This window comes from Cucurbita pepo, chromosome 3 (assembly GCF_057944985.1).
Source record: "Cucurbita pepo subsp. pepo isolate OVF chromosome 3, ASM5794498v1, whole genome shotgun sequence".
NCBI classification, from domain to species: Eukaryota; Viridiplantae; Streptophyta; class Magnoliopsida; order Cucurbitales; family Cucurbitaceae; genus Cucurbita; species Cucurbita pepo.
Window position 1 is genome coordinate 15,469,081 of NC_141800.1, and position 27,044 is coordinate 15,496,124.

Here is a 27,044-nt window from a genome sequence, read left to right on the forward strand (position 1 = left end):
ATGGCTCTCTATGGAAAGTTGGAGACTGATGTAGAAATTAAGGCTTCAGCCGAAAAGTTTCATGAACTAATTCATCAAAAACCTCACCATATATCCAAAGCCTCTTCGGATAAAGTACAAAGCGTCGAGTTACATGAAGGCGAATGGGGAAAAGTCGGCAGTATCCTCTACTGGCACTACGTTCATGGTTTGTTTTTTTTTTTTTTTTAAGTTCTCATTTTTTTATCTTATAATTTTAATCTTTCACCTTTTAAGTATAAACTTTTAAAATATTTAAAGTTTTTTTTATCCTCGTTTTAGGTTTAGTTATCTTTTAATATAAGCTTATAAAACATTATTTCTACCCTACGTTATTCTTTTTTTGTAAAATTTGGTCGGAAAGTATACTTTTGTCTTTAAAGAATGCGCTCTTAGATCCCATGTCAGCCAGTTGGAGAGTGGAACGAAACATTCCTTATAAGGGTGTGAAAACCTCTCCCAATAGACGCATTTTAAAACAGTGTGGCTGACGACAATACGTAACGAGCTAAAACGGACAATATCTACTAGCGTTGTGCTTAGACTATTAGAGTTGGAATTAGAGCTATACATCAATTAGTGTGCCAGCGAGAATACTAACCCTGAAAAGAGTGGATTGTGAGATTGAGAAACCAATAGTTAAAAAATAAGTTTATTAAACCAAGTCCAATCGCTAGTTATCTAACTCTAAATTTTGTTATCTACTCGAGACAAATCTATTTAATACTTTTTAAAGGTTAGCATGAACCTAATTTATAATTTAACCTTTTTTTATTTGAGTAATAGAAGGGAAGGCTTGTGTGTCAAAGAGGGTAATAGAAGCTGTGGATGAGGAGAACAATTCATTAACGTGGAAAGAGATAGAAGGAGACCTTTCAAAGCACTACAAGAATTTCAGAATTAAAGTCCAATGTATCCCAAAGGATAAGGGAAGTGTGATTCACATTACTTTGGAATATGAGAAGCTGCATGAACAAATTCCAGATTCACATACTTTTCTTCAGCTTTGTGTTGATACCGCCAAAGACATTGATGCTCACCTCATGGGATATGATAACGAGGGTTCGTGTATAGCTGCTAAAGCATGAGCAACGTCTCTATCTCCACTCATAGCTCTTGGGTGGTGGTGCTATTACTATGTTATGGAATAATAATTGGCTATTACTATGTTGCTAATCTTAATTTTATACTTAAATAAACATATTATGTCGTGATGTAGCCTGTTCTATGTATGCATTTATCTCAAATCATGTAGCTCATGTTCTATGTGAAAAGGAAAAATAGTATGAATGAGATCCCACATCGGTTGGAGAGGAGAACGAAACATTTTATGTAAGAGGGTAAAAATCTCTCCCTAACAGACGTGTATTAAAATTGTGAGGCTGACGACGATATATAATGGGCTTAAACGGACAATATTTATTACCAATAGTTTTGGGCTATTTCACGTACAATTTAAGTTGTATTGATCGAATTTTTTGGGTCCATCAAAATATTCTTATTTAAAAATAGTTTGAATCACATATTCATAATTAGTTTTGAAAAACAAATATGCTAATGTTTATTTAGAAATAATTTAAAATATTATTGATCACATCATTCACAATGACCTAATTAATGGGATCTATTACTATAAAAACCATAACATTCATATGTGTCTCTTTGAATGGGATCTATTACTATAAAAACCATAACATTCATATGTGTCTCTTTGAAAGGGTGGAAACGGATGTAGAAATCCGAGCTTTAGCTTTAAAGTTTAAGAAAATATTTCATGAGAGGCCTCATCATATCTCCGATGTCTCCACCGACATAATACACGAGGTTGACCTACATGAGGGCAAATGGGGCAAAATTGGCTCGATCCTTGAAAATAACCTCACGATTTATAATTTATTTAGGTTACGTCATTACATAATCTTGAACTCTTGACTTTTTATAAACATTTCAAAACTCGAACAACGTTTCGATGGAAACTAAAGCAGTTAAGGAGAAAGTGGAAAAAGTTGACGAAGAGAACAATTGCATCACTTTCACCGTCATTGAGGGAGACCTTTTGGAGCAATACAAGAGTTTCAAGTTTAAGATGCAATTTATTCCAAAGGTAAGGGAAGCGTGGTTCACTACTGTTTAGAATATGAAAAGCTTTATAACGAGATAGTGATAGGTCCCTGCAACATTTGTTTCATGTGCTTGCATTATGCATGACTCTCCATAATGACTCTCCATAATGACTCTACTATTAGGGTCAGGAATGCAATTACATACAGTATGGGGACCTATCATTTAAAACATCATTTCATGTCATTGTCTTAGGCGGCTTTCCAGTTCGAGCTAAATCAGATGTGTAGTACTTCTCTACGCATGATTCACACGTGTGAGCGTGGACTCACCAGGTGGGTTCGCACACCCCCTTGGCTTGCTGGTTGGGCTAGCACTCGTTGACGGACTATTGTCGAACACCCATAGGGAATAGCGACTGTCGTAGCATCATGATAAACATGATGGTCATTTCAGTTTCATGGTGTACGCGTCCGTACTCATCATAAAGGGGAAGTATCCCAATACACGTGAACATACAATTATGCATGTGGTCCTCATACTTTTCATCAAAGCATAATAAATAATGCAAGACAATCTCTATTCTTTCATCACATATTAAACTCGGTAATTATGCGTACATAATCTTATACATCATTTCATACATAACATAAGTTTCAAGTCATGGCATAGGGAGGTTGTGCATCATAGATTTCCTTATTTCAAAACATATCATGGCCTAACATAATAATCATAGTATATCATGACATCTTGTAAGATAATATATCTTATCGTAACATAACTTAATATTTCATTTATACCATAATAGTATTTAGCATATCATATAGCATAACATAACCTAACATAGCATATCACACCTGGAACCATCCCAAATACCCAAAATCGTATTTTGATAATTTAACGTATGGATTTGTCGGTCTTAAAAATAAAAAAATAAAAAATAAAATAAAATAAATAAATAAAAACTTAACTTTATACATTAGTATTTAAAATCTCAACGTTTAAGCTCTCCATAATGCATCATTAAAAGACAATTATAGAAAATAGAAGGTTGGAATTAATAATGTATAACCTACTACATTATAACCCTAGCCTTAATTAAGTCTTATAGTAGTTGTTTAATTATATCATATTGTTCATACCCACGTAACCAAATTAGTGTTACAGCATAATAACAATAAGAATAAATTGGAATTCATATTTTAATTATTCCTTAGTTCAAAGATGAAAACTATGCCCATAGACTAACACGAGTTATTTCAGTATATTTTGTCTTTACTCACATGCATCTTAAAAAAAATGAAAATTTTCGAGGAGCTCATCCAACATAAAATTGTTCAAATCAAAACATGTTTAACTATAAAATTTCTATAATTGAGCAACGGAAAGAAAAAAAAGAAAAAAAAAACTGCACCTTGCTCATATAAGCAGTAACTTTGAATTCTTTGATTTTCTTAGTTATCATATTTTCTCTCGTTCCAGTGTGGTTTCAATTCGTTTTTGTACTTCGCCTTTACTTGGTCACATTTTTTAAGTTTAAGAATATAATTGAAACTTATTTTACCTCTAAAAAAGAGAAAATAATTATAAAATAGAGGATAAAAATGTAAAATTCTAACTCCCAATAGATCCCATCATGTGTGAGAGTAAGCCTTGTCTTTAAATAGCAATATCCTTATCGTTGTTGGGTTACAATTTGAGCAACTTTGTTCTTCCAAGTAACTCAATGTCATGGCTCTCTATGGGAAGTTGGAGACGGATGTAGAAGTGAATGCTTCCGTTGAAAAGTTTCATGAAATATTTCATCGAAAGCTTCACCATATGTCCAACATCTCTCCCGATAAAATACAAAGCATCGAGTTACATGAAGGCGAATGGAGCAAAGTTGGCACTATCCTCTATTGACACTACTTCCATGGTTTGTTCATTTTTTTAATTTCTTTTTTTTTTTTTTTTTTTTGAAATCTAGTGGGAAAGTATACTTGTATTTTAAAGAATATGTTGTGAGATCTCACGTTGGTTAGAGATAAAAGAACGAAAGATTCTTATAAGAGTGTGGAAATCTCTAATTAGTAGAAGCGTTTTAAAATTATGAGACTCATGACGATAGGTAATAGTTCTCAAACTCTACCTCTAAATTTTGTGTAAGTAGCTAACCCAAAATTTTAAAAAACATAGAGTAGGTTGAGAGTTGAGTTATGACATGGGAAAGTTTAAAAATCTATTTAATATTTTGTACAGGTTATTAAATTAAAAATTCTTGAACACAAGAACTCAACTTATGAGCGAGCAAATACTGTCATTTTTAGGTTTTTCGAGCTTCCCCTGAATAATTTTTAGACCCTTACAAAAAATGTTTCGTTCTCCTCTACAACTGATATGCGATCTCACAATCCACCCCATTTGAGTCTCAGCGTTCTTGCTGACATTTGTTCTCTTTTATATAATTAGACATTTTCAAGAGATAAAACGACAAAATAAACACAAACTTAAATGCTACTTATAATTTATCTATTTTATTTTTGTTGGAGTAATAGAAGGGAAGGCTTGTGTGTCAAAGAGGGTAATAAAAGCTGTGGATGAGGAGAACAATTCAGTAACGTGGAAAGAGTTAGAGGGAGACATTTCAAAGCACTACAAGAACTTCAGAGTTAAAGTCCAATGTATCCCAAAGGAGAAGGGAAGTGTGGTTCACATTACTTTGGAATATGAGAAGCTGCATGAACAAATTCAAGATCCACACACTTTTCTTCAGCTTTGTGCTGATGCCGCCAAAGACATTGATGCTCACCTCATGGGATATGATAATGAAGGTTCGTGTATAACTGCTAAAGCATGAGCAACAAGTCTCTATCTCCACCCATAGCTCTTAGGTGGTGGTGCTATTACTATGTTATGGAATAATAATTGCTAAGGCATGAACAACAATAATCTAAATCTTTGTATGCTTCTAATAAAAGACAGATTTATGCTTCTAATAAAATATGTCTTGGTGCAATAATTGTTAAGATTGTGTACTAATATGCGTTCTGGTTGGATGAGTAGCTGTAACTATAAGTTTTTCAAGATTTTCGATCATCGATTGCTACTACTGACGTAGAAAAATATTAATTCATCAGAATAGCATGAATGAATAGCTTATTTATGCTATGTTAAATAGCGAGAGAATGAAGTAAAATCAATGAAGTGAACAACCTAACTTCTTTGTTTGTGTAACACTCGAGTAAAGGAAAGGTACATGAATGAATTGAGACTACATCTGGATGAGAACGATTTTGAAGATAGGATGACTAAGAAATTTTTTTTAAAAATTGAAACTTAATACTTATACCAATAAGGTGCACTTTTCTTTTAGTTGACTCAATTATAAGAACTCTAAAATTAAGTGTATTTTGTTTGGAGTACTTTTAAGTTGGGTGTATTCTTAAGAATTTTCCTAAAAAGTTTGTGAGTGAAGACAAAATATGTCAAAAGATCTGTGTTGGTCTGTAGAGATAATCTTCACTCTTAAAAATTGGTTTGTGGGATAACAAAATGGGAGTACATGACCATGTTGCATGGGATGTAGGGGAATATCGTGTCGTGACCATCAAATATCGAGTTTGAATTTCAAATCTTGATACGAATCCTATGCACGTATTAAAAAGATTACTTTTACAAAGATAATGGTGCTCGTTTAATAAATGAGACGTGTAATTAAGTTCATTTCAAAAGTTCATATATAATACATACTTTACTTAAAAAAAAAAAATCAAATAGCATTCAAAATATAAATTAAATGTCTGAGCTTCAACCATTGTAGTACCTGGGCTTTTTGTTCTTGGCATAAAACGTCCATCTTTTTTCATAATCTTCCATTCGTCCCCAGATGAGATTTCTTTCATTTTGGAGGATCGAAAAAAGTTAGAGATCTCGAAAAATTCTCTATAACTCTTAAAGATCAAAGATTCTCTATAAACCTTGAAATTTGAAGGCCGATCGAAGATTTCGAGACTTTAAGCTAAGAATGGATCTAACGTACAACATCAAATTACAAGTCGATGAAGATCATATATGAACCGGAAAAGTAATAAGAGATTTATGTATTATCATTCTTATGCACTACAATAATTTAAGAAGTGACCAAATTGATTAGGACACATTCTTGATGAGGTGGGATTTGTTACATTATAGAACAATGGGTAGCTTTATTTATTTGCAAATAAATAAGACATTCATAATTATGTAAAAAAAAAAGGTCATTTTGAAAATAATGAACCATTCATAAATAGAATTAATTTATATTTATATTGGAAGACATTTTTTCATATATATATTAAGGACCATTTTTTGTGGGAATGACTTAATCAAGAGATTCTTGAAAGAGAGTTTGAAAGCAAGATTGAAAGACGGTTTGAAAGTGAATATAAACAGAGAAAGAAACACCACAGCTTAAATATCATATAACATAATTTGGAGAGGAGAATTTGACAACTAGTCACATATCCCTATAGTACATTTTGGAGCGATTCAGGTCTGGCAAACCTAGATGTGTTTTCGTCGAACGGTCATACAAAATCTAGGTAGAAGGAGTTGACAATTGATCGCATCTCTCTATAGTACATTTTTTGGAGATTCAGGTTTCGCAAGCCTAGACATGATTTCGTTGAATAACCATACAAATAGAAAATACAATAGTAACGCAGTACAGCATAAAAACAAATAAAGAGTTTGACATGTTATGGACATGCAGCCATGGACCTAAACGAACATGATCGTAATACTCAGCATCTCAAATACCCTGAAAATTTAATTTATTTCATGAGTTTACCGGTCTTCAACGTCAAAGAAGCTAACAATTATATCAATAAAGTGTTTAACTTGCAAGATTAAAAGAGAATTTAGTATGAAGAAAAGAAAATAGGAAGTTTGAGTTAAAAACCTAACCCTTGCCTTAATTAAAGCTCGTAGTGGTTGTTTTATTACATCATATCATTCAAACCCACTTAATCAAATAAGTATTATTATAGAATAATAATGATAAGATTAAACTATACCAATATCTTTTAGAGTAACCCTTATGGCATCCATTATTGCATCATGTGTGTGTGAGACTAAGCTCTCTCTTTAAATTGAGCTACTATGTTTGGTAGCAATATCTATCTTTTATCTTTGTAACTTGTTCTTTCAAGTAACTCAATTCAATGGCTCTCTATGGAAAGTTGGAGACCGATGTTGAAATTAGGGCTTCAGCGGAAAAGTTTCACGAAATAATTCATCAAAGACCTCACCATATGTCCAATATCTGTTCAGATAAAATACAAGGAGTCGAGTTACATGCAGGCGAATGGGGCAAGGTTGGCACTATCCTCTATTGGCGCTACGTTCATGGTTTGTTCATTAATATTACATATCTTCTAAGTTTTCATTTTTTATCTTTTATCAGTTCAATTATAATTAACCAACGTTTTGTGGATTAAACTCCATATAGATGGAAAGAATTGTGTGGTGAAGAGCGTAATAGAAGAGGTCGATGAGAAGAACAATTCATTCACTTGGAAAGTGTTAGAGGGAGACCTTTTGAAGGGCTATAAGAGCTTCAGAATTAAAATCCAATCTATCCCAAAGGAGAAGGGAAGTGTGATTCATTGTGGTTTGGAATATGAGAAGCTTCATAAAGGAATTCCAGATTCTCATACTTTTCTTCAGCTTTGTGTTGATGTCGCCAAAGACATTGATGCTTACCTTATGGGAGACAATAATGAAGGCTCATTTATAACCAAGGCATGACCAACAAACCACTCATAGCTCTTGGGTGGTGCTATTACTATGTTATGTTATGGAATAAATAATTGGCAAATTACTATATTTGCTAATCATAGTTTTATGCTTGAATAAATATATTATGTCGTGATCTAGCTTGTTCTATGTCACTATTCATGTGAAATACTATATTATATGCTTCTAACAAAATAGAAATAAAGTTTGTAATAAATGTCTTCGTGCAATAATTATTATCGTTGTGCATTGTGTTTGAGATCACCAAGTGTAATGAACTCATTTTTTTGAAATTTTTATGCTACAAATGGCATGAAATAAAATGAATCAAATCATTACATGGATTATCTTGAGTCACATTGTTATCGTATCGTATCTTGAGTCACATGAAATTTTGAGCACTCATGGCTTTGTTTTGGGCTTCCCCAAAACGCCTCATACCCATGGAGATAGTATTCTTCACTATAAATCCATGATCTTCCACTAAATTAATGTGAGATTCACTCCCAATAATCCTTAACAGTTGTCTAATTTTTTTTAACTACAAATTCTTTCTTCTTAAAACCTTTTGTCCTCGAAAGTACTTAATTCTAAAGCAACTGAGGTAACTTATCTTTATCTCATTTTCAGGCAACTTTCTATGTTCTGTGATTTCCTTATAATACTTTTACCAAGGTGATTTTCTTATCTTCCCTCAAGGGCGTGGTTCATAATCAATAGCATACGAAAGATATGGTGTAATGAATCTATTTTTCTATTAAAAATAAGGTATCTAGTACATGCATGCATGACATGTCTACTACAAGTGAAAATTTTTATTTAAATATTTCACAAACGACGGCATAGACTTATACTTTCATAATAAATTCACTAAAATAATACGGTGGAAAATTAATAGCGTGAATTTAAATAAAATAAAGAAAAATAAAGTAATGCTCTAATCTAACCCAAGGGCCACAAAAGCAACATGAATGCATTAACCATAACTTCGGTCTCATGGTTGTCATCACGACGTCATCATCTGTACAAGAGTGCTTTAAAGGTAAGAATAGCACGTGACTTGAGGCTTTAAAAAATACCTAGTAAGCAACCCCACTGTTGGGGATGGAAAATGTGATCACTTGCAATATGGTAAATGTGATCACTTGCAATATGGTGAGACCTATCATTTCATAAAAACATCATGACATGGCCTTGGACTCCGCTTTCCAGTCCAAAAAAGGTTGGATGTGACACTCGAGTAAAGGAGGGGTACATAAATGAACTGAGATAACCTCTAAATGAGAATGATTCTGAGAATAGGACGACTAAGAAAGATTTAAAAGAAATAAAAACTATACTCATACCAACAAGGTGCACTTTTCTTTTAGATGACTCAATCATAAGAACTTTATGGTTAAGCGTTCTATGTTGGGTGACCTCCTAGGCACTCCTATAAATTTTCATAAGATGCATGTGAGTGAAGACAAAACATGCTAGAAGGGCTCGTGTTGGTCTATGGAGATAGTCTCCAATCTTAAGAAGTGAGATATAGCGTGGCTCATTGGGCTAGCGCACGCTCACGCTACCAGACACTATGGAAAGAATAAAGAACCTGCATAACATCTTGGCGTGTTCTATATTCTTTATTATCATTCATTCTTATGAGCTACAATAATTTAAGAAAGTGACCAAATTGATTAATGAGGTGGGATTTGTTACATTCTAGAACAATGGGTAGCTTTATTTATTTGAAAATAAATAAAAGACATTCATAATTTATGTCCCAAAAAAAAAAGTCATTTTGAAAATAAGAACTAATTTATATGTACAAGAGAATTGTCTATGAAGAAGAGAAAATAGAAACTTTGAATTAATTACATATAACCTAACCTTTGCTTTAATTAAGGCTTGTAGTGGTTGTTTTATTACATCATATCATTCATACCCACGTATTCAAATGAGTATTATTATAAAATAATAATGATAAGATTAAACTATACCAATATCCTTTAGGTAAGCCTCATGGCATCCATTATTGCATCATGTGTGTGAGACTAAGTCTTCTCTTTAAATTGAGCTTCGAAGCTTGGTAGCAATATCCATCTTTTTGTTGGGTTACAATTTGAGCACTAACTCAACGCCATGGCTCTCAATGGAAAGTTGGAGACAAATGTAAAAATTAAGGCTCCAGCTCAAAAGTTTCATGAAATACTTCACCAAAGACCTCACCATATATCCAATATCTGTTCAGATAAAATACAAGGTGTCGAATTACATGAAGGTGAATGGGGCAAAGCTGGCACTATTCTCGATTGGCGCTACGTTCTTGGTTTGTTCATTTATATTTATGAATCTCCTCTCTTTTTTTTTTTTTTTATCTTTATTGATTAAAAGTATATATAATTCTCGAACTTCTAATTTTATGCCGTTTATTCAACATTTTTTTGAAATCAATATTACATCGATATCATATTTAATGAACGTTTTGTGATTAAACCTTTTAGATGGAAAGGTTCATAAGGCAAAGAAGGTAATTGAAGATATTGATGAGGAGAAGAATTCATTCACATGGAAACTGGTAGAGGGAGACCTTTTAGAGCTCTACAAGAACCTCAAAATTAAAGTCCAATGTATCCCAAAGGATGAGGGAAGTGTAATTCACTATGCTTTGGAATATGAAAAGCTGCATGAAGGAATTCCAGATTCACATAGTTTGCTTCAGCTTTGTGCTGAGGTCACCAAAGACATTGAGGCTCACCTTATGGGAAACAATAATGATGTTTGAGCCATTGCTTGAGGCATGGTGGTATTACTATATTATGGAATAATAATTGGCTATTACTATGTTCTATGTCATCATGAGTGGGAAAATATTGTGGAGAAATATTATAATTTGAATGTTTATATGCTTCTAATAAAATGGGAATAAAGTTTGTGTTAATATTGTGTACTGAGCGATGACTTACTCGTCTACGTAAGCGTTTCTTATCTTGTTCTGATATCATAACTTAAAAAGGTTAGTTTATTTTGATGGTTCTAACTTCTGAATTTTTAACTTATGTTTTTGTTTGGGTTCTAACCAATATATCACAAATGCTTAAATTCCCTAGATCATAATTATTTTATTCTAAATGATTAAAATTCTTACGAGTCGACCCACTGAGTCGTCATGCCAAATTGTTGAGCCGTTAAACCGAGCTGAGAGTACAGTACCAAGTTGATAACTGAGCTGAGCCACTAAGTCGCCATGCATGCTAGAATAATTACCTTAGGAGGATAGTTTTACCATGAAATGAACCTAGGTGATTAGAGAATTAGGAATATGGAAGCGTCATTATTGTGAAATTTGATTTAAGATAAAAGGTTAGTTATGCAATATATTTTATATAGATGTAATCCTTTATGATTCTTTAGATTTGGTTGGTGGTATATTTTATCTTATTGTCACTATTTGGTTAGTATTGTATTTTCTTTAGTTGGTAGATTGTATCCTATTTAAAGACGGTGAACATTAATAAATACGAACTTTCAATCTCACTTATGTTTCTTATTCTTAACAATGATGTATCGAATGCTTGTATGTTTTATGGTTCTGTTGTATATATGTGTTTAATTCATGCTAAAAGAAGGATGAGAATCTGTGATCTACGCTTTGGGTGCTTGATGGATGTTATTGCCCCGTTGAGCATATATGTTTATTTTGCATGGATTATGTATCATTGATAGTTATTGTGTGCATACTGAGTTAATTCTAATGAACTAGTATCATGTAAGAGTTGACTATTTACCTAATTTAGACTTGATCTTTCTCTTAGGAGCCTAAAAGACGACCATGGCTTACGAACTACCTTTAGAGTTGTCCTTAGGCTGCAAGATGTGTGACGGTGTCAACAACTTTGTGGGGGAACAGGGGTTTCTAATCAAAATCGTACTGAACCTTGTTGTTTCGTATGAGAAACGATAGACCGAATTCGTACATCCATTAGCTACCGGGAATAAGGGAGGGGTTGTACCCCAATGAGGGTGACTTTGTGAACCAAGGAGGTTTCAGCTCACTTCCTAGGTAAGACTCCATATAGTCTCAAAAAACTATGCACGAGGTAGTGCCTCGTAGAGGAACACCCGTCATTCATAGTTCAGCATAAGGAACTCTCAGGGTTTAAAATAAAAAGACTAAGACCAGAATAGCCCCAAGGGAATAAGACCAGAATCGGACTCCTATAGCCTCTACGGTTTCATCAACTAATAAGGTTATCAAATGAATTGTAATGAGAAGCCGGTAGGAATCTGTTGTCGCCTTGGAATGCGATGAGAGCCCAAAAGTAGGTGGCTTACTAAGTATAACTTTTATACTCATCCCTGTTTTTCTTTCCTTTTCAAGTGTTTGTAGGTTGCCAGTCGAGGTGGAGGAGCGTTCGAGAGCTTTACGCCATTTTTATATTTTTAGAGACTTTTGATTTTTCTTTTATATTTGTGTATTCCCTTTATAATATTTGAAATAATAGAATTCTCTTCTTTTTCTTTTTATTTTATTTTTATTGGATTGTTATCTTTTATTCTATTTTTCTTTTATTTTATTTTTATTTGCTTTCACTTTCGTTTTTTAGTCATGGTCCAATTTTTTGAAGCCTATAACATTGGATCGTAACATTGAGTATACAAAATCGACAGGACACCAGGAATCTCGCGATTTTGAACGAGATTCGATTTTATTTTTTGTAAATCATTATTGTTGAATAGCTACGACTCTACCAAAATAATTAAATATATTATTGATCCATAATTCACAATGATAAAAAAAAAATTAAAATTAAAAAAAAATTCTTCCAACATTTTTTTTTATCATCATTCACGTTCAAAAACTTATAAGAAGTCATCCAACATAAAATTATTCCAGGTAGAACACTCTTAACTATAGAGTTTTTATAATTCAGCCACCGAAAGGAAGTTAATACTTTTTTATTATGGATAGTGACTTTCAGTACGTTTAAGCATTTCTTAGCTATCCTATCCAAAAGAACGCTCTCATTGAGATGTAATCTCGATTCATTTATATACCCCTCATTTATTTGGGTTTCCAAGTAAAAATGTATTAAGTCATGCATGAGTAGAATCGTTACATTATACATTCATGAAATCTTTGAAATAAGAACAAAAATATATTTTTTAAAAAATCAATAATGCATCGTTAAGAGAATTATGTACCAAATAGTTTGAACTAATAATGTATAACCTACTACATTATAACCTTAGCCTTAATGAAGTCTTAAAGTAATTGTTTAATTATATCATATCCTTCATACCCACATAATTAAATTAGTATTACACCATAATAATAATAATAAAATTAAATTATACAAAATACCTCATTGGATACGTTTAAACTATATGCATTCATGTACGTTGAAATTTTCATTTTAACTCGAAGATTTTGAAATTGTTCAAAAAATACAATCACCGATCTTTCTATTAACACACAATGAATAAAAATTGACACGAGAATTGATGTATAAATATTAAAACATATATATTTCATCATTTACAATATCATTCATGTAAATTAAAGCAGATGATCTTTATCTTTTCTAAATTACATCACGTGGGAGACTAAGCCCTCTCTTAAAATTGAGTTGAGGAGAGAAGCTTGGTAGCAATATCTATCTTCTTGTACTAGCTAAAGCGTTACGTTTGTCTGGTGGAAACCATATTCACGCTGGTTGGTTACAATTCGAGCAGCTTGTTCTTCCAAGTAACTCAACGTCATGGCTCTCTATGGAAAGTTGGAGACTGATGTAGAAATTAAGGCTTCGGCGGAAAAAATTCATGAAATAAATCATAAAAAACCTCACCATATATCCAAAGCCTCTTCAGATAAAGTAAAAGGGTGTGAATTACACGAAGGCGAATGGGGCAAAGTTGGCAGTATCCTCTATTGGCACAACGTTTATGGTTAGTTCATGATTTTTTTTTATTATTATTATTGGTTAAATTATCTCAATTTTGTATATTTGATGATGAAGTTTCAAAATTCTTTTGTTTTTAAGTCTAGATTCACGAAGTTTTAAAACCATTTGATTTGTTGTGTTTTTAAAAAAAAATATGAAAAGCTTACCAAAAATTTGTGAGAAACGAGGTATAAATTATAATCTATAGTTTTTAATTTTGTGTGGATTAACATATTCTAAATTTAACTATTGTTAGAGACAACGACTTTCCATCGTCCAATTTTGAAAATAAGCCTTGTTGATTTAGGTAAAATTAAATTCTATGTTTAATGGAACATAAATTAAAAATTTATGTTTTGTAGCTAAATGGTAAACTTGAAAAATATTGAATAGGTCAAGAACCTATTAAACTGTAACCGTTCAATCCCACCGCTAATAGATATTGTCTATTTTGACCTTTTATGTATCGTTGTCAATCTTACGGTTTTAAAACGTGTCTATTAGGGAGAGGTAACACCCTTCTAAAAAATGTTTAGTTCCCCTCTCTAACCGATGTGTGTTCTCACAATCCACCCCCTTGGGGGCCAGCGTCCTTGCTGGTATATTGACTGATGTATGGCTTTGATACCATTTGTAACAACTTAAGTCTACTCCTATAAAATAATGTTCGCTTTGGCTTGTTACGAATGGTATCAAAGTCGATCCTCGGCGGTGCAAGGCATTGGTCGGAGTAGGACTAGACTCTCTCCATAATAGACGCATTTTAAAACCATGAGGCTAACAATGATACTTAACGAGCCAAAGCGAACAATATGTTCCAGCGGTGGGTTTGGACTTTACATAAACACACAAAATTAAACATTCAGATATCTATCATAGCCACATAATTAAAAGTTCAAGAATTTATTAAACATTTTTTAAAGTTGAAGATTTATTAGATACAAAATTGAAATTTTTTTAACATATTAAACACTCATTAAACTCAAATGAATATCGCATAGATGGGAAGGATTATGTGACAAAGAGCGTAACCGAAGATGTCGATGAGGAGAACAATTCATTCACTTGGACAATGTTGGAGGGAGACCTTGAGAAGTCCTACAAGAGCTTCAAGATGAAAATCCAATGTATCCCAAAGGATAAGGGAAGTGTAATTCGCTATACTTTGGAATATGAAAAGCTGCATGAAGGAATTCCAGATCCACACACTCTTCTTCAGCTTTGTGTTGATGTCGCCAAAGACATTGATGCTTACCTTATGGGAGACAATAATGAAGGTTCATTTATAGCCAAGGCATCAGCAACAAACCATCCATAGCTCTTGGGTGGTGCTATTACTATGCAATGGAATAATAATTGGCTATTACTATGTTGCTAATTAGTGTTTTATACTTAAATAAACATATCATGCCGTGATTTAGCCTGTTCTATGTCACTGTCACGATCACTGTAATATAGATCTTTATATGGTTCTTATGGGTCTCGACCATGCAACTCATGTTTTATCTAAAAATGAAGAATATCATGAATGAATATAAAAAAACTTAGTACATCGTCTACTTGTAAGTTCTTAATTCGTTTTTAAGTCTCATGTCAATCATGACCAACCACTCACTATAGATTCTCACGACTTAATGGAATAGAAACTCGAGCGAGTACATATATTAACTCTTGGCTTTCCATAAAACTTTTATCCTTCAACACTCGTTTTTGCTTTAAATTGACCTCAAAACTTGGTTTAAACCCTCGAAATCTTATGTTTTACTAACATTTAGAAAGGAAATAGTTGGGATTCATTGTAGGCTCTTATCCACTTACTATTGATATCGTACTTTCATACGACTAATAACCAATAAAAAAAAATTTGTTCTCGAAAGTTTTTAGTTCTGAAACAATTTGAGGTAACTGATCTTTATCTCAATTTTAGGCAACAGTTCGGTGATTTCTCTATAATACTTTGACCGAGGTGATTTTCTTGTTACATAATGTCTTCACTAGCAAAATTTCGGTCGTTTCACAAAACTCTTATGTTCCCTTAAGGGCAGTGGTTCATAATCAATAACATATGAGAGATCTCTTGTTGTGACTCTATTTTTCTATTAAAAATAAGGTATTTATTGCATGCATGACATGTGTACTACATGCGAAAAAATTCATTTAAAATATTTCATAAACGATGCTATGGACTTATACATTCATAATAAATTCATTAAAACAATTAGGCGAAAAAAAAATAACGTGAATTTAAATAAAATAAAGAAAAATAAAGTAATGCCTTGATCTAACCCGAGGGCCACAAAAGCAACATGAGTGTATTTACCCTAGCTTCAGTCTCATGATTGTCATCACGACGTCATCAACTATACAAGAGTGCTTTAAAAAATACTAAGTAATCCTATTGTTGGGGTCAGAAAATGTGATCATATGTAATATGGTGAGACCTATCATTTCATAAAAACATCATGGTATGGCCTTGGACTTCGCTTTCCAGTCCAAAAAAGGTTGGATGTGACACTCGAATAAAGGAGGGCTACATAAATGAACCGAGATCGCATCTGAATGAGAACGATCATGATGATAGGATGACCAAGTAAGGCTTAAAGGAAATGAAAGTCCTACTCATACCAACAAGGTGCACCTTTATTGTCTCTGACTCAATCATAAGAACTTCATGTTAATCGTGCTTTACTTGGTAGCAATTTTATATTCGGTGATCTCCTATGAATTTTCTTAGAATACATATGAGTAAAGACAAAGCATGCTTGAAGGACTCGTGTTGGCTTGTAGGGATAGTTCACTCTTAAAAGCGGTTACCAGAATTTTCGCGTCCTTCAACGACTAACGCGATTATTTTTTTTTAATAATGGAACGTTACCCAAACAATGGCTATACTCACCTCAATTGCATGTGATAACTTAAAAAATAGTTCTAGAATGATCCAAAAGGGTTAGATAGAGTCATATGGTTCGGATTAGGTCATGGATTGGGTCGTGGGTTAGGTCACTAGATTGGGTTGGTGCAGGTCTATAAGTTGGGTCATTGGCAACCGATTGGGCTATGGGAATGGAAGTCATTAAGAGCAAGAATGAATACTTCAATAATTTATTGGGAAACATTATTGATGAGGTGGGATTTGTTACATGAACAATGGGTAGCTTTATTTATTAGAAAATAAATAAAATACATTCATAATTATGTAAAAAAAAAAAAATCATTTTGAAAGAGAGTTGAAAAGCAAAATTAAGCGATAAGACTATAAGAAGAGAAAAAAACACCACAACTTAAAATATCATATAACTCGAGTAGGAGAATTTGACAACTAGTCGCATCTCCTTATAGTACATTTTGGGGTGATTTAGGTCTGATAAGCCTAGACGTGATTTTGTTGAACGGTTATACAAAATTTAGGTGGGGGGAGTTTACGACTGTCGCATCCTCTATAATACATTTTGGGGCGATTCAGGTCTGGCAGACCTAGACATGATTTCGTTAAATAGTCATACAAACAGAAAATACAATAGTAATGTAATACAATATGAAAACAAATAAAGAGTTTGGCGTGACATGGATATACAGCCACGGACAACAAGTCCTAGACGAGCATGACCGTGACACTCAACAATCTCAAATATTTTGATAATTTAATTTATAAATTTATCGAGTCTTCAAAGTCAAAGAAACTTAAAAGTTTGAGTTAATAACGTTTAACCTAACTCTTGCCTTAATTAAGGTTTGTAGTGGTTGTTTTATTACATAATATCATTCAAACCCACGTAATCAAATAAGTATTATTATAGAATAATAATGATAAGATTAAACTATACCAATATCCTTGAGACTAATCCTTATGGCATCCATTATTGCATCATGTGTGACACTAAGCCTTCTCTTTAAATTGAGCTTAGTAGTGGAGAGATGCTCAATTGGTAGCAATATCAATCTTTTATCTTTGTAATTTGCGTGATGGCTCTCTATGGAAAATTGGAGATTGATGTTAAAATTAGGGCTTCAGCGGAAAAGTTTCACGAAATAATTCATCAAAAACCTCACCATATATCTAAAGTCTCTTCAGATAAAATACAAGGCTGCGAATTACATGAAGATGAATGGGGCAAACTTGGCACTATACTCTATTGGCATTACGTGCATGGTTAGTTTATTTATATTTTTTCTCTCGATGAATCTCAACTTTTTATTGGTTAAATTATCTCAATTTTATATATTTGATTCATGAACTAAAATTATTTTGAATTATTTTGTTTTAATTTTGTGTGGATTAAGATATTCTAAATTTTTTAAGAAAACTAAATGATAGAGACAATAATTATTGAGGTATATCTATAACATTATCCACTTTTAGAACTAAGTTTTGTTGATTTAGTTTTTAGTTTCATAAAAATAATGTCTCATTTGTAAAATTTTGTTTACGTTCTCAATATATATATAAAATTAAATTTTATATCTAATCGAACCATAAACTTTCAATTTTATGTTTTATAGTAAAATCGTGAATTTTAACAAACATCAAATAGATCAAGAACCTATTAAACGCAATAGTCTAAGCCTATCGCTAGCAGATATTGTCTGCTTTGGCACGTTACGTATCGCCGTCAGTCTCACAATTTTAAAACGCGTATGTTAATGAGAGTTTTTCACACCCTTGTAAGGAATATTTCTTTTCCCTCTTCAACCGATGTGTGACCTCACAATCCACCCCCTTGGTGGCCTAACATCCTCACGACACATTGTCTGGTGTCTAGCTCTGATATCAATTATAATAGCTCAAGCCCAATGCTAGCAAATATTGTCCACTTTGACACGTTATAAATGGCATCAGAGCCGGCCACCAAACAGTGCAAGACGCTGGTCGAAGTAGGGTTAGACCCTCTCCATATTTTAATATCATGAGATTGACAGCAACACGTAACGGGCCAAAACGGACAATATTTACTAACAATGATCTTGGCTATTACATAAACACACAAAGCTAATCATTTAGATATCTATTAAAGAGGAAAGTTTAAGAATCAATATTGCATAGATGGGAAGGATTGTGTGGCCAAGACCATAACCGAAGATGTTGATGAGAAGAACAATTCACTCACTTGGAAAGTGTTGGAGGGAGACCTTGTGAAGTCCTACAAGAGCTTCAAGATGAAGATCCAGTGTATCCCAAAGGATAAGGGAAGTGTGATTCGCTATACATTGGAATATGAAAGGCTGCATGAACAAATTCCAGATCCACACACTTTTCTGCAGCTTTGTGCTGGTATAGCCAAAGACATTGATGCTCACCTTATGGGAGACACTAATGAAGGTTCATTTGTAAGTGCTAAGGCATGAACAACAAGTCTCCCTATCCACCTATTGCCAGGGTGATGCTATTACAATGCTATGGAATAATTATTGGCTATTACTATGTTGTTAATGATAGTTCTATACTTAAATAAACATATTATGTCGTGATTTAACGTGTTCTATGCTATCACGATCGAGTTGAATGTTTGTATGGTTTTAATACCGAGACTTGATTTCATGGCCTTCTTAATTGACGTCGTTATCTGGTATTGTAACTTTTACCTAAAAAAATGTTAAAAGTATGTCAAATATTTAAAAATATTTCGTTACTCCATTGTTGGAATCGAGAATTCAATTACATGCAACATGGTTCATGGTTCATGGTTCATAGTGAGTCCTACTTTTCTTGACTATTCATTGAGTCCTACTTTCTTTTATGGGTATAGTTGGATACAAAGTAGTCTCTGCACATGGTTCATGCTTGCACACATGAATCCACTAAATAACATCGTATACGTATTCCCTAGGCCTGACTACAAGGTAATGAACGCTTACTCTATTGAAAATCAACCGAAAGAAAGAAGTGCATATCATATCATGGTGAACGCATCCATATATAACATAATGAAGAAGTAACCTGTGTTTGTGACTTTGCGTGAGATCCTACATTTCAAATTATAGTACATGGTCATGATACACATGATATTTCCATACATTTCATGATATAATTTCTCTACGATGCATACATACATGTACATTGCATATTATTCATATTTATCGTACATGGGTCATCAAGTGTCTCATAAGGCATAACGTGAACATCGTATAATAACATATATAGATCAATATATTAAAAGTACACAGCATCATAAAAAATTTATAAACATATCATAATACATGTAATAACACGTAGATAAGTCACAAATACGTGTTATAAATACATCATACAATGCGTCCAACTTAGCCTCAAAATACTCCAATAGTAAGCTCACTTCCTTTGTAAGGTTAAGGCTTAGTTTGAAGCTAACTTAAACCTGTTTTCTCTCTCTTCTCTCTTCTTTCAATAAAAGGAGGAAGATACGAAGGAGATCGATGAATTAGGATGATGAAAATGATGGGTTTGGGAAGTTATTTATAAAGTAAATGAGCAGATAAAAGGGAAGAAATTGGGGGAAAGAGGAGAAAATGAGAAAAGTAAAGATATATTTGTAACATGTAGGTCAAATAATTCATTGACGGAATGTTTCAACTATTCGAGTGTGATACTCGAGTAATAAAGTACTATATGAATGAACTGAGACTATATCTAAATGAGAATGATCCTGAGGATAAGATAGTTAAAAAGAACTTAAAACAATTGAAAGTTACTACCTATATCAATAAAGTACATTTTTCTTTATCGATGGCTCGATCATAGAAACTTCATAGTTGTGTATTTAATTTAGATTAATTTTATGTTAGATGACCTTCGAAGAATTTTCCTAAGATGCACGTGAGTGAGGTCAAAACATATTTGAATGACTCGAGTTAGTCTGTGTGGATAGTCTTTACTCTTAAGAAGCAAGAAGTAGATAATGTGGATAGTCTTTGCTCTTAAGAACCAGGAAGTAGATAACGTGACCATGTCGCAGGAAATGTCGAGGTTATCAGATACCGTATCCGAATTCCAAAAACTGACTCGAATCTTGAACATGGATCACTCCACTGTGATACATGGTTAGAGCTTTTGAAAACTTTACTCCAACGGATGAAAATTAATATTCGATTAATGAAGTTGAGTCACTAAAACATTCAATTATTGCACCAAGACACAAACTTTATTCTATTTTATTAGAAAGCATACAAAGATTATAACATTTCACAACACTTGTCTCCAACTAATGGTGGCATGGTGGCATAGAACAAGCTAAATCACAGCATTATTTAAGTATAAAACACCCATTAGAAACATGGTAATTGCCAATTATTATTCCATAGTATAGTAATACCACCACCTTAGCTATGGGTGGCGAGAGAGGTTTGTTGCTCATGCCTTGGCTATAAATGAACCTTCATTATTGTTTCCCATAAGGTAAGCCTCAATGTCTTTGGAGACATCAGCACAAAGCTGAAGCAAACTATGAGAATCTGGAATTCCTTCGTGCAGCTTTTCATATTCCAAAGTAAAGTGGATCACACTTCCCTCATCCTTTGGGATAGATTGGACTCTAATTCTGAAACTCTTGTAGTACTCTAAAAAGTCTCCCTCTAACACTTTCCATGTGAATGAATTGTTCTCCTCGTCAACCGCTTCTATAACGTCCTTCGCCACAGAAACCTTACCATCTATACGGGTTTAATCCACAAAACGTTCATTAAATATAACATGTAAATAAAAAGGGTTCTGAAAGAACATAAATCTAGTAAACACAAATTTTAAAGTTTAGAGATTGAACTTATAATTTAATCGATAAAAGATAAAAAAAAAAAAAAAAAGTGGAAGATTGGAAGAGATCGAATATTAATGAACAAACCATGTACGTAAGTGAAGTAGAGAATCGAGCCAACTTTGCCCCATTCGCCTTCATGTAGCTCGCAGCTTTGTATTTTATCTGAAGAGGCCTTCGACATATGGTGAGGCTTTTGATGAAGTATTTCGTGAAACTTCTCAGCTGAAGCCTTAATTTCTACATCAGTCTCTAACTTTCCATAAAGAGCCATGACGTTGAGTTACTGAAAGATAGATATTGCTACCAAGCTTCTTTCCACTACTAAGCTCAATTTAAAGAGAGGGCTTAGTCTCACCCATGAGAAGGCTTACTCTAAAGGATATTGGTATAGTTTAATCTTATCATTATTATTCTCTAATAATACTTATTTGATTACGTGGGTTTGAATGATATGATGTAATAAAACAACCACTACAACCCTTAATTAAGGCATGGGTTAGGTTATACATTATTAATTCAAACTTTCTATTTTCTCTTCTTCATACTTAATTATCTTTTATTCTTGCATTATGAAGTTAAACCCTTTTTTAGTGATATAATGTTAGCTTCTTTGACGTTAAATTAAATTATCAGAGTATTTGAGATGCTGAATGGAGTTTTTAAATTGAGATATTGAAACAGAGTACAAAGTTTAATGATATTTTTATTAATTTAGCTGTTCACGGATTCTTAACTAAGCCATACCGACCCAATTAAAAAATCTAATTTTGAAAAATCCTCTAATATGTATGAAAAAAAGGTCTTCAAATATAAATATAAGTGAGTTCGAATGGATCATTATTTTCAAAATGATTTTTTTTAAACATAATTATGAATGTATTTTATTTATTTTCTAATAAATAAAGCTACCCATTGTTCTATAATATAACAAATCCCACTTCATCAATAATGTTTTCTAATCAATTTGGTCACTTCTTAAATTATTGTAGTGCAATAGAATAAAGAATGATAACAATAAAAAAAAAATAGAGGTATTCATTCTTTCTCTTAATGACTTCCATGTCCATAGCCTAATCGGTTGCCAATGACCCGACTTCTAGACCTGTACCAACCCAATCTAGTGACCTAACCCACGACCCAATCCATGACCTAATCTGAATCTTACGACTCTATTTAACCATTTTAGACCATTCTAGAATTGTTTTTTTAGTTATCAGCAATTGAGGTGAGTATAGTCATTGTTTCACCACTTTTAGAGTGTGTTAAGCTAAATTAGAGAACTATTTGAGACCAATATGTGGATTAAATCCTTTAACATATTCTAACGAAATACTATGGGCCTATATAGGTTTACTCGTTCTCCAAGGCTTAAACTAGCATCAAGGATAAGATAGTAACTTCGGCTTAGGTCAACTATGATATTATGCGGGTTTTTTCCCTCCATAATGTTCAATAGTATGAGCGTGTGCTAGTCCAATTAGTCATGCTACTCCTTGCTTCTTAAGAGTAGAGACTATTCCTTAAAGTCTATTCTTCACTTCTAAAGAGTGAAGACTATCTCCACAAACCAACGCGAGTCCTTCTAACATGTTTTGTCTTCACGCACATGCATCTTATGAAAATTCCTAAGAGTGCCTAGTAAATTACCTGACATAGAATTGCTCCAAGTAAAGCATGCTTAACCATGGAATTCTTATTATTGAGTCATCGAAAAGAAAGGTGTACCTTGTTGGTATGAGTAGTATCTTTCATTTCCTTTAACCTTTCTTAGTCATTATATCCTTAGAATTGCTCTCATTCAGATGTAATCTTGGTTCATTTATGTACTCCTCCTTTACACGAGTGTCACATCCAATCTTTTTTGGACTGGAAAGCGAAGTCCAAGGTCATGTCATGATGTTTTTATGAAATGATAGGCTCCACCATTGCATGTGATCTCATTTTTCGACTCCAACAGTGGGGTTACTTATTGAGTATTTTTTAAAGCACTCAAGTCATGTACTACTCTTAATTTTCAGATAAAGGTAAGGCACTCGATGATGAGGTCGTGATGACGACCATGAGACCAAAGATAGGGTAAATGCATTCATGTTGCTTTTGTGGTCCTTGAGTTAGATCACAGCATTACTTTATTTTTCTTTATTTTATTTAAATTCATGTTAATAATTTTCCGCCTTATTGTTTTAATGAATTTATTATGAAGGTATAAGTTCATGGCATTGTTTATGGAATCTTTTAAATGAATTTTTCCGTAGGTAGTAGACATGTCATGCATGCAATAGATACCTTATTTTTAATAGAAAAATAGAGTCATTACAACAGATCCGTCACATGTGAGAGCCTACCATGAATCCCTAGCTATTTCCTTCCTAAATGTTAGTAAAACATAAGATTTTGAGGTTAATTTAAAGGATAAACGAGTGTAGTTTTCTCGAAACCAAAAAGACAATTTTGTTCTGAGTTTGTAAACCTTTAGTGAGCAATTGGATATAATTTCTATAATATAGATGAATAACATGAGACTTAAAGAACAAATTAAGAACGTACATGTAGATTACTTACTAAATACTTTTATATTCATTCATGTTATTCTTCATTTTCAGATAAAACATGAGCTACATAGTTGAGACAAGTGCATACACGAGTTTGCATGTAATGAATCATATTCCTTCCTACTTTGATACGTACATGATTAATTTTCAAAGCATCGTGTAATTAAATATTTTTTGAAATGTTTCAAATCCTATATAAGTGAAATGCATGATTTTAAATTATTGAAATTAACGAGTTCATTTTGTTTCACATCATTAGTAGCGATTTATTCGAGAATTTCAAAAAAATGAACAGTTACACTTGGTCATCCAACAAAAAGGAATGCTCACAATTATTACAAACTTTATTCCCATTTTATTAGAAGCATATAAAGATCGATATATATTATAGTATTTCACAAAGATGGTGACATAGAACAGGCTAAATCACGACATAATATGTTTATTTAGGTATAAAACTAAGATTATTCCATAAGATAGCATAGTAATAGCACCACCCAAGAGCTATGAATGGTTTGTTGGTCATGCCTTGGTTATAAATGAGCCTTCATTATTGTCTCCCATGAGGTAAGCATCAATGTCTTTGGCAATATCAACACAAAGCTGCAGAAAACTATGTGAATCTGGATTTTTTTCATTCCAAAGTAAAGCGAATCACACTTCCCTTATCCTTTGGGATACATTATGAAGCTCTTGTTGTGCTTTAAATGGTCTCCCTCAACCACATTCCAAGTGGGTGAATGGTTCTCCTCATCGACATCTTCGGTTACGCTCTTCGCCACACAATCCTTCTCATCTATGCCATATTGGTTCGAGTCAAAATGGTTAAATTATAATCCTGGTCTCTTAAGTTTAAGTTTATTGGATTCTTAAATTTTTAATTATGTGTCTCTGATAGATATTTCAACGTTGACTTATTCGATATTTTTAAAAATTCAGGGTTTCGGTGTACATGTAGTAATTTTTAATTAGTACAAGTCATTTTTTACGAAACTAAAAACTAAATCAACGAGATTTGTTCCAAAAGTGAACAATGTTATAGAGATACATGGAGGGTCGTTGTGTCTAACAAAATTTAATGAAGATCAACACAAAATTAGACGTTCAGAAGCTAGTAGATTATAAGTTGTATTCCGTTTCTCACAAATTTTTTTGTAAGCTTCTCATTTTTTTTTTTTCAAAAAACACAATCGTTGTAAAACTTCGTTTTTAATTTTTAAAATTTGGCTTCATTTTTTAAAATGATTCTCAAAAGTAGATATGAGTTAAAAGAAAAGAAATATATATGAATAGAAATAGTGAATCTATAGCTAAAAACAAAATAATTTTGAAAGTTGATGGATCAAACCTACAAAAATGAGATAATTTAGCCAATAAAAAGGGAGATTCATCGAAAGAATATAAATAAACAAACCATGAACATAGCGCCAATAGAGGATAGTGCCAACTTTGCCCCATTCACCTTCATGTAACTCGCAGCTTCGTATTTTATCTGAAGAGGCATTGGATACGTGGTGAGGTTTTCGATTAATTATTTCATGAAACTTTTGAGCTGAAGCCTTAATTTCTACATCAGTCTCCAACTTTCTATAGAGAGCCATGCCGTTGAGTTACTTGGAAGACCAAGATACTCAAATCGATAGATATTGCTACCAAGCTTCCCTCCTTCGTTAAGCTTAATTTAAAGAGAGGGCTTAGTATCACACACGATGTAATAATGGATGCCATTTGGTGTAAAGATTTTACATTTTTGTCCATTTCCCCCTTAAGACTAGTTTACCAATTCTAATCGAAGTAGGACGATAATTATTAGGTTAAAATACCAAATACTCCTCGAAAAGTTACATTTTTAACCCTTGAACTTTGATATTATTTCAAAAGGTAATTTTGGAGTTTTTGTCTTCGTGGTAGCTAATTGTAAATGTGAGATCCCTCGTCGGTTAGAGAGGGGAGCAAAATATTCTTTACAAGGATGTGTAAATCTCTCCCTACCAGACGCGTTTTAAAAACTTTGAGTTGTTACAGATGGTATCAGAGTCAGACACCAGACGGTGTGCCAATAAGAACGATGAAACTCACCGGGGTGGATATGACACAATTAAACACCTACATTAAGACTTAATTAAGGCTAAGGTTATAATGTAGTAGGATATGCATTATTAATTCAAACTTTCTATTTTCTTTGATGATACATAATTCTTTTTTAATCATCATTATGTAGAGCTTAGATGTTGAATAATACATTTTTATTCTTATTTCAAAGTCACGAATGTATAATGTAACGGCCTACTGATTTATTATAATAAAGTTGCTACTACATGTATGTCTTAATACATTTTTATTTGTGACACCCAAGTAAATGAGAGATACATGAATGAATCGAGACCATATCTGAAAGAGAGGGATCGTGAGGATAAAATAGCCAAGAAATGCTTAAAAATATTGAGAGTCGCTACTTATACGAACAAAGTATTACTTTTTTGGTGGTTCAATTACACGAACTCTGTGGTTAAGCATGTTTTGGTTGACCTCTTGTAAAAAAAATTTAGATGCATGTGAGTGAAGATAAAACATGTTGGAGGGAAATAATTATGTTATTGTGAATTATGGATCAATAATATATTTAATTATTTTGAAAGAGTTGTCGTCGATTTTGTGGACTCAACCACCGACGTCTCCTTCTCAATCGTTGTACCTTCACACTTTCAATCACCCATCTCATTCTCGTTCCCATTTTGCAACTTACACACTCGTTCGAAGAGGTTTCAGAGAGGGAGTGATGAGCACAAATCCACGAGTTTTGAGTCACAAATGTACTACGTTTTGGAATATTAGTGGGGTACAGTATCGTAAGTGCTTAGGAGTACTCTTAGTGTTGTTGTATGAGCAAACGATGATGGAATCGAGCTCATAGCCATTGAAAAACTGGTTGGAGAAGAGAAAGAAATTAGGGCTATGATTTTGAGTAGTAAAACGTAGAAGACGAAGTGAAGGTCGTGTCA

General features: G+C 33.0%; 4 protein-coding genes and 2 pseudogenes across 6 annotated transcripts; 5 read left to right on the forward strand and 1 right to left on the reverse strand.

Moving 5' to 3' along the window:
* On the forward strand, positions 1-1,318 carry LOC111785902 (MLP-like protein 43). The gene is made up of 2 exons (XM_087122711.1): positions 1-187; positions 805-1,318. Exons 1-2 carry the CDS (start codon positions 1-3, stop codon positions 1,104-1,106), a joined length of 489 nt encoding a protein of 162 aa, XP_086978837.1. The 3' UTR covers positions 1,107-1,318.
* A 2,473-nt stretch (positions 1,319-3,791) lies between these two features.
* Positions 3,792-5,062, forward strand: LOC147793297 (MLP-like protein 43; annotated as a pseudogene). Its single transcript, XR_015420449.1, has 2 exons — positions 3,792-3,997; positions 4,617-5,062. The product of XR_015420449.1 is annotated as an MLP-like protein 43 (transcript).
* Positions 5,063-7,209: 2,147 nt separating this feature from the next.
* Positions 7,210-7,972, forward strand: LOC111791461 (MLP-like protein 43). The gene is made up of 2 exons (XM_023672812.2): positions 7,210-7,449; positions 7,550-7,972. The coding sequence occupies exons 1-2, from the start codon at positions 7,263-7,265 to the stop codon at positions 7,846-7,848; spliced, it is 486 nt and encodes a 161-aa protein (XP_023528580.2). The 5' UTR covers positions 7,210-7,262; the 3' UTR covers positions 7,849-7,972.
* A 1,936-nt stretch (positions 7,973-9,908) lies between these two features.
* Positions 9,909-10,768, forward strand: LOC111789732 (MLP-like protein 43). Its single transcript, XM_087122716.1, has 2 exons — positions 9,909-10,147; positions 10,323-10,768. Exons 1-2 carry the CDS (start codon positions 9,961-9,963, stop codon positions 10,601-10,603), a joined length of 468 nt encoding a protein of 155 aa, XP_086978842.1. The 5' UTR covers positions 9,909-9,960; the 3' UTR covers positions 10,604-10,768.
* Positions 10,769-13,378: 2,610 nt separating this feature from the next.
* LOC111791564 (MLP-like protein 43) lies at positions 13,379-15,313 on the forward strand. Its single transcript, XM_023672952.2, has 2 exons — positions 13,379-13,767; positions 14,765-15,313. Exons 1-2 carry the CDS (start codon positions 13,581-13,583, stop codon positions 15,079-15,081), a joined length of 504 nt encoding a protein of 167 aa, XP_023528720.2. The 5' UTR covers positions 13,379-13,580; the 3' UTR covers positions 15,082-15,313.
* A 5,538-nt stretch (positions 15,314-20,851) lies between these two features.
* Positions 20,852-25,697, reverse strand: LOC111791406 (MLP-like protein 28; annotated as a pseudogene). The gene is made up of 5 exons (XR_015420263.1): positions 25,457-25,697; positions 24,588-24,838; positions 22,196-22,223; positions 21,575-21,750; positions 20,852-21,386 (listed from the first exon to the last, which is right to left on the reverse strand). The product of XR_015420263.1 is annotated as an MLP-like protein 28 (transcript).
* Between the last annotated feature and the right edge of the window lie 1,347 nt (positions 25,698-27,044).